This window comes from Apaloderma vittatum, unplaced genomic scaffold (assembly GCF_000703405.1).
Source record: "Apaloderma vittatum isolate BGI_N311 unplaced genomic scaffold, ASM70340v1 scaffold41952, whole genome shotgun sequence".
Classification (NCBI taxonomy): Eukaryota; Metazoa; Chordata; class Aves; order Trogoniformes; family Trogonidae; genus Apaloderma; species Apaloderma vittatum.
In genome coordinates this window covers 1-17,835 of record NW_009703862.1, presented here as the reverse complement: position 1 = coordinate 17,835, position 17,835 = coordinate 1, and the positions used below count along the sequence as shown (strand labels likewise).

General features: G+C 45.2%; 1 protein-coding gene across 3 annotated transcripts in view; it reads left to right on the top strand.

Annotated features, from left to right (window-relative positions):
- The window catches only part of LOC104270419 (alpha-actinin-1), a 45,715-nt gene extending 34,898 nt beyond the window's left edge, over positions 1–10,817 (top strand). Inside the window, exons 14-21 of one of the 3 annotated variants that reach the window (XM_009864782.1) lie at positions 774–956; positions 1,682–1,816; positions 2,642–2,821; positions 3,719–3,865; positions 5,831–5,911; positions 6,461–6,526; positions 7,965–8,123; positions 9,923–10,817. In XM_009864782.1, the coding sequence (XP_009863084.1) occupies positions 774–956; positions 1,682–1,816; positions 2,642–2,821; positions 3,719–3,865; positions 5,831–5,911; positions 6,461–6,526; positions 7,965–8,123; positions 9,923–10,081 (1,110 nt within the window). In that variant the 3' untranslated portion in view covers positions 10,082–10,817. The remainder of the gene's footprint in view (positions 1–773; positions 957–1,681; positions 1,817–2,641; positions 2,822–3,718; positions 3,866–5,830; positions 5,912–6,460; positions 6,527–7,964; positions 8,124–9,922) is intronic. The other 2 variants (XM_009864783.1, XM_009864781.1) reach the window with 2 other exon arrangements.
- Positions 10,818–17,835: the final 7,018 nt, after the last annotated feature.

Genomic DNA, 17,835 nt, shown 5'->3' with positions numbered 1-17,835 from the left:
TTTCCCTGCATTTGCTTCCCTAGTCTTGATCTTCCAGGCTTCTGGGATGAAGTACCTTAAAGGCCTGTAGAAGCAGTGGGAGATGAGCCAAGACCAACTGGCTTGTCAGCTGTCCACAAACTACCAGCAAGCGTGCCCCCGCCATCGGTCCTTGGAGCACAGTCTGGGCACCGCAGCAAGTCGGGGAACAGAAAGGGCCCCTTGTGTTCAGGGAGAAGGAACTGTTTTTCAGTGGCAGGAGCATATGTTGCCTGTGCAAGTTTGCTCTTGGCTGGAAGACCTTCACCTAGTTCTGACTCTGATCAGACTGAATCCGGCTCGTTATTCATTTGGAGTTACCTTAGGTGTAGAAGTAGTGCGTAACTAGTGGGAGAAGAAAAACATGGCACATCTACACTTGTGAGACATGAGTGCTTTAGGGCAATGCTGGCAGTCAGGTCTTCTTCCCAAAGAGGCTGGCAGGCAGTCACTGAGCAGTGTTAGAGAAATAGTTTCATGAGCCAGAATTACTCCACCATTTCTTGGGATGTGGTATTTGTCACTGGTCACCATGGGGCAAAAACAGAGGGAAAACAAGACTTCACATCATTTAACTACTTAAACCAGCCTGTTTAGTGATGCAAGGAGAACCTGAAAAGTGTATTAGAATAACCTGCTTTGTATACTGGGAGTATCAAGCTTTTGCAGTCACTTTTGCAGGAATATATTTGCTGAGGAGGCTATTCAGTAGCTAATGCTCTTACCCTCCCTTTGCTGCTGCCTTCCTTCTGCAGGGATTGACCACAGCTCATGAACAGTTCAAAGCCACTTTGCCAGATGCCGACAAGGAGCGACAGGCCATCCTGGGAATCCACAATGAAGTCTCAAAGATTGTCCAGACGTACCATGTCAACATGGCAGGAACGAATCCTTACACTACGATCACCCCACACGAGATCAATGGCAAATGGGAACATGTGAGTTCTTTCCAGCCTTGCAAGTTAGTGTGGGAGATGCTGCTGCTCAATCACTGGGGCCCTGGAAAATGAATTATTTACTCTTCAGTTGCCCTCATGCATACTGCTGAGTTTTGGAGGGGTTTTTGTCATTTGTTTTTGGCTCAGTTGCCATGTGCTTGGATAGAGATCTTTCATATAAAAGCCTAAGGGGTGTCAGATTCCTTTTACTTGTTATTTTTCTAATGAAAGGTGCTTAATTAAAAGCTTTGAGGTTTTCAGTCCTCAGTTTACCTGACAAGCAAGTATGGCATCTGAGTCAGTTATCCCTTTTCACCATTTAATCCTTCAGATGTTCTATCTTGGCAGCCAAGTAACCTTCCCTTGCTGTAATCCTAAAAGAGCAGCTACTTTCCATACCAGCTGTGCTGATGGTTCTTCCTACAAAGCAAAATCACCAAAGTGAGATCTGAGCAGCGTCTTGCAATTCATTTAACACAGGCCACCAAAAACCCAAGTAACGAATGGAAACTTCTCATCTTCCGTGGCCTGAGACGAGTTTGCAGTGTGCATCCTATGGCAGATAGGATTCACATTCCATGAGCCTTCCCACAATCTCCTAAACCTCATGACTGCTAGTTTTCAACACCAATACTCACTCCTCCCTTCCTTGCAGCAATTTCTGCAGTCACTATACGTGTGCCTCTGTATGTATAAACCTCACACTTGGTTACTCATTGCTGTAGGTGCGGCAGCTGGTTCCCAGAAGGGATCAAGCCCTGATGGAAGAACATGCTCGCCAGCAGCAAAATGAACGACTTCGTAAACAGTTCGGTGCACAGGCCAATGTCATTGGACCCTGGATCCAGACCAAGATGGAGGTAGTGCTTTGCTCATTTTGAAACAGTCTGTTTTCCTCTGTGACCTTCACCAACATTCTTATCCTTGGTCTTGATCGCTGTCACGGTCATTCCTTCAGGGTACAGCAAAAGAAACGGTCACAGAAAATGTGGAGAATCCCAAGATTGATGCTGGGTACTGAAGTGCTTGTACTTTTCTGCCACTAACTTTAGTTCAGAGATAAAAAACGTGACTTAAAATGCGGAACACTGGTATTATAATAGACTTGTGTTTATATGCAGCAAGTTAAAAAGCCTAGATCGGAGGCATATTTTGTGTAACTGATTTAACAGCAGTGGTCTTGATACACATAAGAAAATTAATACAGTTAGCATGTCAAGCATCAGTGGAGGAGACATCTTTTTAAGGGAGATCTCTCAGCGTAATATTTGAGTTAAAGTAATTGGAATTGATGAGATGGAAAAGTATGAAGCTATTACTGATGGCAGGAGCTGTAGAGAAAAGAGTAATTACAGAAAAATGTCTGTGTGAAGGGCCTGAGTTAGTGGCAGACGGTTCATCAGGAAAAGATCTGGCTTGGTACAACTAGCTTGTGGACTGCAGTTTCCTCTTCTTTTGTATCCTTGTGTTAGACACATCTCGTGACTCACCTCACTTGGAAAATATTCAGAGCTTTGCTAAAATTTTTGCTGACACTGACTCGGCTCATTTAAAGTAACTGCTCCATGAGATTTTTTTTTTTTTTTGAATCATCATCCTGTGTGAGCATGAAATAGCTGCAATAAATATCAAGCGTGTTGAGGCTTGTTCTTCCATTTCTAACTCCTTTGGCTTTGCTCATGCAGGAGATTGGCCGCATTTCAATAGAGATGCATGGGACCCTGGAGGACCAGCTCAACCACTTGCGGCAGTACGAGAAGAGCATTGTGAACTACAAACCAAAGATTGACCAGCTGGAAGGAGATCACCAGCAGATCCAGGAAGCGCTTATCTTTGACAACAAGCACACCAACTACACCATGGAGGTAAATGTTTTGGCGGCAGATCAGACAGCCTCATCTGCTGTGGCCACTTAGCATCAGCCACGTCTTGCTCTGGCAACATATTGCGGTTCTCAGGAAAACGAAGAGCTTGACGGTGTGGCGAAGCGTGCAGCAACATGTCGCTGAATTTCTTTTTTGCCTTGCCGTACTTCCAACCTACTTCCAAATATAGACAAGAGAAATAACCTGAATAAGATTGACAGTATTGCTTGAAAAGTTGGCTGGTCTGTTTCTTCTGCCACCTGGCTGTGGCAGCCTATTAGCTGGGATTAGAAAGACGTGGGGAATGCTGGTGGTTTTGAGCTGCCACAGCCTGGCAGAAGAAAAAAAATCAACAAAAGCTTTTTCAAATCAGAGTCTGGCTTTCTGTTGAGGTTGGAGGCAATCTGAGTTCAACGTTGAGTCCAGCAGAACAGACAGGCTTTGAAACTTGTCTTTTGGTTTCTAGCCAGCTCTCCATTAAGCAACAGCAGAGGCAGTGGAGCACCAATGTCTTCCAAGCACTGTGGTTTGTTTATTTTCTTGGTAAGGAAAGTTTTCTGCCCAACTAAGACCTAGAAGCTCTGGGTTTGATTCTCACTTGTGTTAAAGGCCCCCAATGTGTTGCTCTGATGAGGCAAAGGAACTTTGCAAAAGGACCAAGACTTTTTTATGATCAGGAATTGGCCTCTTCAATGTTTTTTTCAGTCAAAATTTAGATTTTAAACATCTGGTTGGCTCACGCTGCAGGAGAGAAGAAAGCTTTTCTGTGCAAATGGACTTCTCCTGGCTTGGCCACCAGGGTGATTTAATTTGCAACAAGTAGCATGTTCAGTCCCCTGCCCTCTGAGGCAGAAGAGCTACTTTAAATTTGAAAATTGTCCTGTTGTCTTTTTCCAGCATATCCGAGTGGGCTGGGAGCAGTTGCTAACAACAATTGCTAGAACTATCAATGAAGTGGAAAACCAGATTCTGACCCGTGATGCCAAAGGAATCAGCCAGGAACAGATGAATGAGTTCCGGGCTTCTTTCAACCATTTTGACAGGGTAAGTCAGTGCTGACTGCAGCTTCGTAAGCCACAAACTTCCACATAGACTGCACAGTGCAATAAAAAACAAACAGTCACTGTGATTAGAACGAGATCAATAGAATATGTTTCATTCTTAAAAATGTCACTCCTGTGGAGCAGTCATTCCTGTGAAGACTGCTAAGTGATCGTTTAGGCTGGGAGGAAAAGTGTATCTTCACAGGAAACTCCCTAAGTTTTCTGATGAAGCTAAAGCACGGAAAAGTTTGAAGGTTTATTTAGGAAGTTAGACTTTTACCCCATCTCCTCCAGAGAGAGGATTATGGTCTTGATTTTTATAAAATTCTTCGAAGCAGCTGTCTTCCACTCTGATGTGCTGTCACATAAACCTGTATTGAAGAAACCAGTATTGCTGTCATAGGGAGCAAATGGGAGGATCTACACACACCACAGCCTTGTACAATGTAAATAAACCCTGATGTAAACCCTGCCTCACCTTACTGGGCAGGTACACGCCAAGGCGATAAGGGGTGCAGTAAGAGGGGGAATTCCTTAAAGGAAGTTCTCCTTGCGTTGGTTTGCCAGCCTGTCTGCAGCTCTTCCTTCTACAACCCGAATCACAAAGGTGTCATGGAGGGAAGCAGAGTCAGCAGCCCGAGCCTGAAACCAGCGCTGGTATCAGCCGCTTTGGTGTTGCCTGGAAATCCGTGAGCAGCCTGCTGAGGGCTGCTGAGCCGGTGATGCAAACAGGGGTTGCTCTTCACCACTTACTGCACCAGCCAGACTGTTAGAAGGTCTCCGGAGAGCAGTGCTGCAAGCCCACCCTCAGAGACTGGCAATGCATTCAGATTGCTGAACACTGGCTATTTCAGCCCTTCTCTAGCTGCCCAAGAAAAACAAAACCCATGGCCTCTTTTCTTAGCAGAGGGACTCGTAAAGCCCTGTAGATTTTATATTTGGACCTTTGTATTGTTTGCCCCTTCTTCCACGGTGCAGAGAGAACGTGGGGTTCCCATCTTGAACAGTGTATTTAATTTTAGAAGATTTGACCATGACTTTAAGGGCTGATTTTTTGAGGAAGGTCTCTTGGAATTGGCCAGCCATCCTGTCTGTAGCTTCCTCCATCTGGCCAGACGGTGGTGGCAGGCAGGGGCTCTCCAGTGCTTGGGGGCTGTCCTGAGCTAAAATTCTGCAGGGTAGCTGGGGATTCTCAGTTCCTGTGGCAGCTCGTGTATAGTTTGATGGGTGCACCCAAACACTGGTGGAGTGAGGAATGAGCAAAGGGGAGAGCAGCTGCCAAGCTGTGCTGTGCTGTGCTGTACAGCAGTGCTGTTTGCAGAGCTGAGCACTTGACATAGCTTTGCCAGTCAAAGCTCCACCTCACGTGCAGGTCTGGTAAACACAGCTGTAACACCACTCCCTGAGCTTCAGCTGGTTTTCCTTGGCTGTTCCTGGGATGCCCTGACAGCTAAGCTTCCTTGGGTGTGTTGCTGAACATACCTGCCCTCACCTGCTCCTTTAGTGGGACTTTGGACCAGAAGATTAAGGCAATGCTTCCCACTGCCTCTGCCTGCTTACCTGCACTCCGGGTTACTAGTGAAACAGAGGGCTTCTGACACTATGGATAACAAGCAGTGATGCGAGTAATTCACTTGGGAGATGGAGATCTTGAGGCTTCTCAGCATCCACTGTTTTTGTCATTCAAATGCTCTCAAGATGTGATGAGTTCTCTGAGAAGGAACTGTTCCAAGAGCATTTTTAGCACATCCTGAAATGTCATTGTGATATCTAATGTTGTGCACTTTTTATTTTTCTTCCCTGTCTTTCTGTCTGCATGTCATTCTCCCTTTCTCCTCACCCACTGCATGGTGCACCTGTTTGTTGTCCTTCCACCTCCCTTTGATCTCCTCTGTGTCTCCTTTCTTCCTGCCCCACACCGTCACTGGCACTGCATGTCCTGCTGCCTGGCACACCGCTTAACCAGGACCACTCCGGCACACTTGGCCCTGAGGAATTCAAAGCCTGTCTCATCAGCTTGGGTTACGATATTGGAAACGATGCACAGGTACTGAATGCTAGTGGTGAACACAGCCAGATGTTAAACTGTGAAAAAATAACAGTTTTTTCCTTTCTTTTCTTGTTTGTCTTAATCCATCTGTCATTACTGTTCTTGTGTTTGACTATATATCCATCCCTTTTCTATGCGACTTCCTCTCTAAATGTACTTTGGTGTCTATTCCTTCTTAATTCCTTGATTGTTTGTCTTGGGAGAATTTCTTTTATGTCTTCAAACTATTCCACTTACTTCTGTATCACTTAACACTCCTTTTCTTGTCCATGCCTCCATCTGCCATGCTTGATACTATCATTCCTGGTTTTTTATTATCAATATGTTCCTTGTGTGTAAACTGTTCTGTGTCCCAAACCATCTTTGCTTCTTCATGGTTTCACAAACGAACTTTCCCCCATTGTTTTTCATTGTCCTGTCAATCCTTCCTTCCATCTCCTCCCCCCTGAAACTCATTCTTTGTGATGTCTCTTATGGGTTCATTTCTCCCTGGACTGGTCTCCCTTTTCTCTCTTGGCTTTTCCCATCTTGCATCATTCCCTGTAGAAGAAGACTGGTATGATGGATTGTGAAGATTTCCGAGCCTGCCTTATCTCCATGGGTTACAATATGGTAATGTAGAGCCCTCTGTCACTCCTGTTCAAAGTGATTCTTGTAGGCACCTTCAAAAATAAAGGGAGAATGTGTAGCAAATCAAGGTAAATACAGACTTATTTTCCAGAATTATTAGCAATGGATGTTAAATCTATTATTAGTGGTGCGTGTAAAATTCTTGTCTAGCAGCAGTAGCTGAGCGTAACAACATGGAAATCATTGTCCAATTCCTGTGTATTTCAAGGAAGAATTATATTTATCGGACGATGTAGCTACAAGTGGAAGGAAAAATAAATTTCCTTGTATGGGTGCCTGTGCTCTGCACAGCACACACAGCCTCCCCAGCCCCAGGTATCCATTGAACTCATCTGGAGGTATATCCGAACTCATCCCTGAATACATTCAAGTGCTGCTCCTCTCTGTGCGTGTTAGTTCAAGTTCCAGTCATCCTCCCAGTAGCTTTCCCCTCACCAGAGTAGCTGCATATTCAGAACAGCAACGTGTGGGACTTTGAGAGGCACAGTACCAAATAGGGAAAGCTTCACCAAATGCTGATGCTCGTTAAAGGGTGCAGGAGAAGAGCGTAGTGCAAAAATACTCAGCTGTACTTCTCAGGATCTTTGTTCCTGATGTCAGGCAAAGCACTGTTTATGTATCTTGCTCATCAGTCCAGTATTAATGCAGACCCTTGAGTGTAGCGTGACAAGCTGCAGTAACATTTGATTAGATACCTTAATTACTCTTGAAGGTATCCTGTTCTAGATGTGTTAGAAGAGCCGCTTCCCAGGAGAAGACTCCCCTCCTCCTTGTCTTGGGAGGAAGGAGTCCCAGGGACACGAGTAGATGATCTTCTGTTTATATGCCACCCAAAAATGCATAAAACTACACTACAAGGTTTTGGCTTTGGTAGCAAACTTCTGTGTAGGATCTCCCCTGTAAAGGCTACTTCCTTGGGCCATTCCAGATACGCTAGTCCTTTCCAAAGCTTGTCTAGTTAAGATGAACCAGATGCTATTAAAAACCCCAGAGGCATTTTTTTTGGTGGTTTCTGTTCTGGCAGCTGAAGAGAACTGTAGATGTTCTCTTAGTAAACAAAAGTAATGCAGATCTTTGAATAGTGCTAGAGACATCTAGCATGGCATGTATTACAGAGAAATTTCCATCTTGCCCCGAAGTGTGTGCAATAATGTTCCCTGATGGAGCTGGATGTTATCCTAGGGCACAGCTGAGAATATTTTATTCCAAAGGACAAATGAGTGAGAAGAACTTGTAAACTAAAAATGAATATCCTGACTAAAACAAAAAAAAAAGAAACAAACAAACAGAAAAGAAACAGAAGTGTTTTCTATTTGGCTTTGTTCTTCTAGCTGTGAGATGTGCTGTTGAGCAGTTTCTCTCTACTTCCGTCGCACTGCTGCCCAAATATCCAGGCTTACATGACTCTCTTGTTCTCCAGGGAGAGGCAGAGTTTGCCCGCATCATGAGCATCGTCGACCCTAACCGTTTGGGTGTAGTGACGTTCCAGGCCTTCATTGACTTCATGTCCCGGGAAACGGCAGATACAGACACTGCTGACCAGGTCATGGCTTCCTTCAAGATCCTGGCTGGAGATAAGGTTGGGCTCCACACATTCCCCTCCTGACCCTGCATTGCTCCCGCTTTCCTTTTTCTCCCTTGTCTCCAAGAGAAAGTGTCAAGGGAAGCACTCTCTAGCGCGGAGGGGATTTTCACAGGAACATCGTGTAGTGCTGGAGGAGTGCAGGGCTCAAGTGTGGGTTAACGAGCAGCCTGCCAAGGCACTTGAAAGTCCTGTTCAGCTGTCAGTCAGAACTTTGCTGCCCACTCTTGCTTTAAAAATTTAATTAAGAGCTTGGTTGCAATTTGTTATTTTAAAATGTATGAACAAATTCAACAGATGGTTCTTGATTAGTCTTGAAAAACTATTAATTACTGGCAGCTGTAAACTTGAGGTGACCTTTCTCAGATATACATGTGTCACTATTAGCTGTTACACAACCAATGGGAGATCTTCATTGAAGATATGCAAGAGGAGCATCTTTTAATCATACAAATTGGTCAAAAGTAGGAAAACTCACAGGATCTGTTTTCTAAATTCACATCATCAGTGGAAACAGCTGATAAAAAAAAGTTATGTAATCTTATTTTTCTTATGTAACAGCCCTCACTAATCTTTTATGTAATTGAACAAATAATATGTACATGTAATATTAATACATCTCCATATTTGCCAAGGATTTTATTCATCTCACTTGAAATGCGAGATACAATTTCTCAGGTTGTAGTGAGTTAGCCTTAAATCCAGTACTGGTTTCCATGTTTCACCAATAATCTTTTCACAGTCTGTAGTGCAGAAACCTCTGCTACCTGTCCTTTAGGCATCTACCTCACTGAAGCCAGTCCTAGTGCCTTTCAAGGCCTGAAAATTCTATTCAGATAAGCTAATGACTTAGTAAATAGGTCCTTTTGGATACAATGTGACTTACTAACTCAGTTACTCTCTACAGTACGTGAAATATACTAGTCAGCATTTAATGGGCTCTAGTGACTATAACATGAATCATGCAGTATTTCATTATTAAGGAAAATACGTTTTACTCCATTAAACTGAAAGGGGGGGGGGGAGAATAAAAAGCCACAGGAAAGAGAAAGAGAGAGAGAGAGAGAGAGAGGGTGCAAAACCTGACCTGTTGTTCAGACAGACTGCAAATGCCCCTGAGTCACTTAGCTAAAGACAACATACTGGTTAGCAAACGGGCAGCTACTCTTCCCTACTGCACGGAGAGAAGCCGAGCTAACTCAGCTCAGCTCGGTGAGCCTCCAGAAGCCGAATTTGCATCAGAAATTTTGCTGGCTTATTAAAAGGCGTGCTGTGAAGGGCAAGGATTGTTGGGGGAACTGTGGAAGCCGTCCAAAGTGCTTGCTTGTCTGCCACCTCCATTGGTGCCTCCAGCCAGAGCTGATGGGGCGGGCTCCTTCCCTTGCTCCTGGAGAGAGGGAATGCAACTCCCAAGCGGCTCTGACCTCCTGCCTGTGAGGGACAGGATCCAAATTAAATCTCTGCTTCCTCCCGTTTGCTTTCAGCAAGACCTCCGCTGTAAGCAAGAAGGCACAGCCTTATGCTACCAACTTACTTACCTCTAGGTCTTTTCTTTAGGCATCTCTCCTGCAAAAACAGTCTTTCTCCCCATTGTAAAAACCTGTTTTCTTCTCCGAGTGGTAGGGAGCGACTGCGCTTCTTCCCAGGGTGTATGAGCAGAGAGCTACTGGTGTGGGTGCACGGCACTAGTCTCATCGTTGGGGTCCTGTCCCTGACTGCCCTGCGGGACAGGGCAGGCGGGTGGGAGGTCGGTTTTCAGACAGTAACGATCTTCTTCTCCTTTGCCCTCGTTGCAGAACTACATCACTGTGGATGAACTGCGGCGGGAACTGCCTCCGGATCAGGCTGAATATTGCATTGCTAGGATGGCACCGTACACCGGCCGCGATGCTGTGCCCGGTGCCCTGGACTACATGTCCTTCTCCACGGCACTCTATGGCGAAAGTGACCTTTAACTTTTTTCTGTCCCACCACACGCTCCCTCCCCTCTCCCCCCGTCCGACACGCCCTTCTTTCTCTTTGCAAAGCAGCCTCTGCTCCGCTCTTTTTTGTGTTTCCCTGTTTTGCTTCAGATAACAGATCACATTTTTAAGTGGGGGGGGGAGGACATTGACATGGCACCACCTACCTTGCCCTTCAAATGACAGTTTACAAAATTATTTTGTGCAAAAAAGTTAAGTTTTAAAAAGAACACATATTTTATTATAGAAAAAGGTATTTTTCTCCACCAGATTGAAACTTAAAAAGAAAATGTTAAAATATTGCACCAAATATTTTTTGTTGTGACATAGAAAGTTGAGCACAATGTTACATTCCATCCTTTCCAAAAAGAACCAAATGACAACAAAACGCCACTTGTTCTGTTAACTTTTACATTTGCGTATGTCTCTTTTATCACGTTTATCTTGGGAGGGGGGAAGGCACACAAGTGCATGTGTTTGCTGGTTCACTCATTTCATGAAAATATTTTATGATAAACTTTTGAAATTGCTGTGTTTTCTAGGGAAAAAATAATGTACACAGCTCATGTTTTCATATTTAATTAAAAAATACAATATGCCTCCTATGTTTATCAGTGCACAACTTTTTTTGTTGCTGAGAGTTGTCTGGTTTCAGAACATGAAGCTTGAGAGTTGATAACTTTGATATTGCTTGTCACAAACCATATTAAAAATTTCTTGTGATAACAAATCTAGACTTTATTCATTTGTATAGTAAATTTTTTTAATCGTATTTAGTTGAAACCACAAACATGGCAAAGATAATCCAAAATTAATGTTTTAAAATTGAAATTACAATCTAACGGTAAACTGCCGTTCCCTTTTAACCTCATTTCATTCTTGTTGAATGATGTTGGAATTTTCACAGCTTTCTTACTACTTTAAATTTATGTCTTATATAATTTTAACCATCCCTGATACACTCACATCTCTAGGAACAATATTCTTGTTTTTCCTTAAAAACCAGCACAGAATTAGTTGCTAGACCTGTGCAAACAAACATCTTCTGACATTATAAATTTATCCGGAATCCTCAAGATCATCTTTGTAGTGGACATTTGAAAGAAACCAGCCTTCAGAGCAACTCCTTTGGGACCTTTAATGAGTCGTGAAGTACATGCACACACGCACATGCATGTGCCTGAAAAATCAGCAAAGGGCAGCAGCTCATCCCTTCCCAGCCATCTTACATTACAGGTGCATTTCCTGCCCTCCCACACCTTTTTTTTAGGAAACACAGAGTTGGGAGTAAAAAAACCCACATTACTGCTTCATAATGTGTTTCAAGTGAGTGTTTAATTTAAACAGTAAGACCAGAGGATGGGGGAGTATCTACTGAGGTAATGACTGACCACTGTCTGGAGAAGAGAGACATGTTATTTTGTAATAGGTCTGAAAAACAATCCTAGGTGCGCTTTGGGCCATCACCTTGGGCCCAGGTCTTGAGAAAGGAGCCAAATTATTTTGAGTGGTCTCCATGACAGTGTTCTGCAAGCTGGTGCCTGGAGATGCCAGAAGCCTTTACAAAAACCTTTTACTGAGCTGTGGTAGTGTTGCACGCTGCGACCCCGTTTCACCCATAACCCCAGCTGGGTGTAAGAGGGCTCGTCCCTGCTCACACCACCAACGGGTGGCTGTGTGTGGCTCCAGCCTTGCCAACGTTGCTGCACAGCACTGCAGGCTGTGGCGAAGCTGACCTGTTGATGGCACTAGAAAGGCCTCACCTGAGCTTCTGAGTTGTTGAACAAAGTTCAAAATTTTGGCAACCAGTATTTCTTCTGCTTAGGTGGCAGGCTCTGTGACAAACTGGCTAGAGCCTTCGTGACCTGGTCTTCCCCTCTAGGCTGCAGATAAAGCCTCCCCGCTGCCACCCTAGCCAAGGAGGAGCACCAGGATGCTGCAACACATTCGCCTTCCTTGCGATCATGTGGCCTAACAGTCTCTGGCAGTTGGTGTGTTGAAATGTGAAAACAGCTTTTTGTATTAGGCTCATGGCTTTGCAGCTAACGTGCCGTTCTTTAGCCAAGCCATGATGTCAGCTTTGATGGAATTCATCTCTGGAAGCAGCTGTTTGCATCTCAGTGACTGCCCCTTCCCCTGCCAAGAACAGAAGAAGTGGACAATCTGCTTCAAGCTCACATCTCCCATTCAGGTGTAAACTGTTTTCATCAGTCTGCCACACTCACTATTTTCAGGCAGAGAAACTGAAATTACACTTTCCCAAGAAATTAACCCTTTTCCTTTCCTGGCTGTTGGTATCTGGCTGCCAAGCTCTCGCTAACTGCCCTGGCACGACAGTACAGGGCAAAAAGTACATCAGTGCTCAGGCAACATGAGTCTGTCCTGACTGCCAGAATGTCAGCCCCATTTCCAAAAGCCTCTCAAATCTATCCTGTGACTGTTGCGTGTCTTCAGAGCTGCCAGCATCTGGTTTTGGAGTGGAGGAGCAGAGCCAGGAGTTGCAGAAGACAATGACAGGAAACTGGTCCACAACCTTCGATCGACTTTGTTTCAAGGAAGTATTCATGCATCCACAGGATCCATCCAGCTGAATCAGACTGACTGGCTTTATCAGGGAGCTAACGGAGCGGGCAAGGAATAATAAAGAGAGGGCAATGGTAACAGCTGGGAAAAGGAACCACTGGAATTAAACCAACTTTGTTAAGAAAGCAGAATGCAGGTATGATTTCCAGACCGTAACAAGAAGATTATTTGTACGACATTACTTGCACTACAGATGCTGAGGTAGGACAGATTTTTTCCACCCCTGTGTTAGCCAAGTACTAAGAAAGCTTAATCCTGTTGAATTAATCAAACTGCCAAGGTGACTGGCTAGTGGAAGAGTCGCTACTGTGTAAACCTTTAAAATCCATTGCATTAGCTCTAAGCTGCTGGGAAAGTCTTAGCATAATAAACCTAGATTAACGAAGTCCAGGGCACATCCTGAGACAAACAGGTAATCGGAACGTTCCCCAGCATGCACCGAGAAAATGTGTTCAGTGCTGCAGTCGGTAAAGAAGTCAACCATTGTGAGGAATTAAGTGGGACAGTTAGATCCTGTACAGGGAACAATGCTCTGTAAGGCTATTTTAGGTAGATTTAAATCTCAGCAGCATAAACCCACTGAAAATGCAAGAAGGAAACAAATCTTTTCTATATTACTAGGACTTATATCCACTACAAACTATACCTCTCATCGATAAAATATTAGAATGAATTCCTCCCCTGTTTTTGGACACCACACAACAGTCAGGAAATAGTTTCTTAGGTTTGTTTTCTGCTTTGATTTCTGGGACATAGATGCATGCAAATGCATTAGTAGAAACTGCACTACATCCCATCACTGTCTTCTCTCTTCTTGGCAAGTTTGTTTACACCTTCTTGCTATTAGTCAGCATTTCACATCCTGGTGACCTAGCAAGCATTCAAGCAAAACATTGAGAAGAACCCGTAGCTATCGCAGAACCTCAGTGACCCCGATCCTCATACTGTCTGGAAAAGCACAATCTCTCAGCGACTGCTGTGGGAATCCTCTGGTGCTCCTCCCACCCTGCAGGCAAAGAAAGCACACAGGGAAAAAGGGCTGCGCGTCACTGGAAGGTGGAAATGCAAAGCCTGTATTTTACAATTGTGATCTAGTTTCTATGCAGATGCTGCCCAGATCTGGAGGTATTGCTCACTACCCTGTTGCACCTAAGACTTCTCCAGACACCACCTACGTTTCTGCTTCAGGGCAGGCCTGGAGCAAGGCATTGAAACAGCTGGACACCTGGTCCCCTGTGACAGTGCCCCTTGGGGCCAGTGCATTCCCCTCATAAACACTCCGCATCACCGGGGGCTGCAAACCTCTTGTACAAAGAGTAGTACAAAACCAGCGAGGCTGGCTGCTTGTCTTCTCAAAGCCTCGAGGTGCGTTTGCTACCCCTTTGCTCCGTAAGAGCCTAGTTGCCTCAAGTATCTTCATGTAAGGAGAATTACCAAAGATCAATGCTTCATCCTTTCTCAGGGGTTCCCCATGTGCCAGCGCCCCACCCTAACCAGTGGGAAACCTAATGGGCTGGCCCAGCACCTCTCTAGCCTCGCTCATCTGTGAAATAAAGAATAAGCACCCAAACAATGGGAGAGAAACCATGAACTCACATCCTCAGGGTCTAAGCAATCAATCTGCAGGAGGAATGCATTCCAGTCCCCCGCCGAGGCATTTTGTAGGTATTTTCTATTAAACAGTCAAAGAACAAAGCCTCAGAGTGGGAAACTGGCCCTAGGGTGCCTCTCCCAGCACCAGAACTGCCACGCCTGCCCTTACACTTGCTCTCTCCTCAGTCACCTGCTCTGTGGCGGCACACCCTGAATGAGGAGCCTCCCTCCACCCCCAGCACAGGCGGTGAGGGCACTCTGTGCCAGGTGGGAGCCTGAATCACAGCAGACCAGAGCCTCCAGAGCAGTGGGGATTTTAAAGGAGAGGCCATTTTACAGGACATAGCTGTTGTTCTCAGCGCATCTTTCGGCAGCTAAAGGGAAGGACAAGTCCTAATTAGCCCTTGCTGGAAACAGATGTTGGCACTTTTGTCTGAGACTGCTGTGGATCCCAAATGGAGCAAGGTTCTGGTTTCCCAGCTGCAGGCGGGGGCAGGACATTGAAGCCTACACCCTCTCACCACTGCTTCCTAGCAACTGCTTGCTCATACGGGGGCATTTTTGGTGCCCAGATGTCTGCCTTCCCCTGTGTTCTGTGCAAGGCCTAGCTCTAGGTCCTGGATTCATTATGGGTGGTTGGAACCTGTTAGGTGCTGCAGCAAAGGCAACCGAGGGGTTATTTCTCCAGGCAGAAGCGATTTGACTAAGGTCCTGGGGGGAGTCTGTGGTGGAGCAGAGAACTGGGCCCAGCTCTGTCACATTCCAGTCTAAGTGCTGCAGTCATCTTACAACTATTTCAAACCTTTTCCCAGACCATTCCCTACAAGCTCCTTAATTGCTGTCGTGGCTTTTTTGTAGGAACCCTGTGGGTTTTTTGCACAGCTTTGCCTAAAACCATGGACTACTTCAAACTCCAGAGTTGCAAAAGCATTTTATACTTCTTTTATTACAAAGCACATTCAAGCGGCACCACTTAATGAAGAATTTCTCTCCCGCTACTTCTTACTTGAATAGGGCATAATCTCTAACCTGTGGTGCTGAACCACAGTATCTTGCTTTATGCCACAGAGAAAATAAATGTCTTCTTCGAGGAAGCAACAAAGCAGTTAATTTACCCCAGCAATAAACAGATTGTGGTTTTTATGTATCCTGATTCCAGCTGAGTATTTGTTTACATTTGTAGGTGTGCAGTCAGAATGCTAATAGTTCCCAGCAGGCTTTCACATGGTCTTCTGAGAGACCAATCTTTCTGTGCAACCAAAATAACGAGGGAACTAAAATACAGTTTTATTACAAAACTTGATTTTGCACATGATAGCTTCCAGAAGCACTACCCACACACTAGAGGCAACGCTGTGGATTCTTCTAATGAAGTATTTCATGCCTTTTACCACCTGTGCGGAGTGTCCACAACCAAGAAAGGGAAAGCGGGACTCCAGCCCAGCTCAGGCATGGCCAGAGCAGCCGGAGATGCATTCCAGACACACAGCCACATTCCTCCTCATTGACACGACCCCAGAGGCTGCAGACATGCAGGGTAAAACCAAAAAAAGCTTTAACTGGGCTTCCGGCATGACTTCATTTATTGCCAGTAACTCAAATCCCTACTTACTTCCATACCACTCCAACACTGCCACCTAAGGACCTTCTTTCTGTTTCTGAGCTTCTTATGCAGCAATTCAAGCACACAGGCACACAGAGACTCCGGCGCTATTCCCGTAAGAGTCCAGCTCTGCTGCCCATGCAGAATTTGCATAGAAAGAACCAGAGGGCAGCTACTTTATGTGTCCTGGACAGTCTTATCAAATAATGAAATAAAACAACCTTACAACTGAACATTGCATTCAAAATTGTACGACATACTTGCTCCAGCTACAGCCCCGCACTTTTTCTTTTTCTCCCCAGTTAGCTTTGCTAAGCTGTCACATTACTCCGTTTTCTCATCAAAAAGAGTTCAGATCAGTTGCCTTGTGGCAAAAGTCAACAGCATCCTGGGGTGCATGAGGCAGAGGGCTGCTGGGAGGTCCAAGGGAGGCAATCCTTCCCCTCTGCTCAGCACTTGAGGCCACACCAGGAGCATTGTGTCCTCTGCTGGGGTCCCCAGTATGAAAGACATATGGACTTACTGGAGAGAGTCCAGCACAGGGCCACAAATAAGACTGAGGATGTGGAGCATCTCTCATATGAGAAGAGGCTGAGAGAGCTGGGACTGCAGCCTGAAGGAGGCTGAATGTATATAAATACTTGATGGGGGAGAGTGAAGAGGAGGGAGCCAGACTCTTCTCAGTACTGACAAATAAGAAACCCATGAAATTTCTCCAGAACACAATAAAACAGTTTTTTACTTGAAGGGTGGTCAAGCACAGGATCTGGTTAATCGTCCAGGGAGGTTAGGGAGGCTCCATCTGTGTAGGTTTTATAAAACTGATGTGACGTCGCCATGGGCAGCCTTGGGGGTTGGACCTGATGAGTTCTAAGGCTTCCCTTCCAACCTAAGTGATTCTGTTTATTATGGACGTTGAATGTATAGGTTATCTCCATCTTTAAGAATAATCAGAGGGCAAGAAATGTGAATGATGCCTGAACCCAACATACAATGTCATAAATGTAACTTAGATACTTACTCCAAGTTAAATCAGGAAATTCGGACGTGATGCTTTCAGACGAGGGGGCAGAAATGGGCAAAACAAACTGTAGCTGTATTTTAAGCATCTGGACAGTGAAGATTTGACAAGTTATACTATACTGACGAAACATAACAATTTTTATCTTTATCATCATACTGTGAGCTGTCATGCATGATGCTGCAAGAATTCCATAAAATGAGTATACCACAGGCACTGATAAACCAGGAATGTAGTGTATATGTATATACATGTATATTCATGGAAAACCTGCTTCTGCCTAGCACCTCCACACAAGCCTGTACCTTCACCAGCCACTTTCCCCACCCAAGGTTTTCCCCTGGTGTCAGCCACAGTAACAGTATTGTGGTTTTATCCAGAGCAATTCTGTGTGCTGAGAGAAGTAAGCGGCAGTTCAGGGCTGGCCACAGCAAAACGTTGTTGGTAGGAGGACTTGCTCGTGTGTAGCACTCAGGATGAACTCTTGGGGCATGTGTCTTTTCTCTTCCGCTTGGTAACCAGTACAGACACCAAACTTTTTGGCCCTAGAATCACATAGTGGTTTGAGTTGGAAGGGACCTTAAAGCTCATCTAGTTCCAACCTCCCTGCCGTGGGCAGGAACACCTCCCACTAGAGCAGGTTGCTCAAAGCCCCGTCCAACCTGGCCTGAACACTGCCAGGTGTTGTCTTATGGCAGCACGGGGATGAGGCATCCACAACTTCTCCGGGCAACCTGTTTCAGTGCCTCGCTAGCCTCACAGGAAAGAACCGAGGGTACATTTAGATTAGGTATTCTAAACCTACCCTCGTTCATTTTGAAACCGTTACCCCTCACCCTATTACGGAACTCAGTGATAAAGAGTCACTCCCCTTCTTTACCACAGCCCCGTTTAAGTACCGGAAGGCCACAGTAAGTTCTCCCCGGGGCCTTCTCTTCTCCAGGCTGA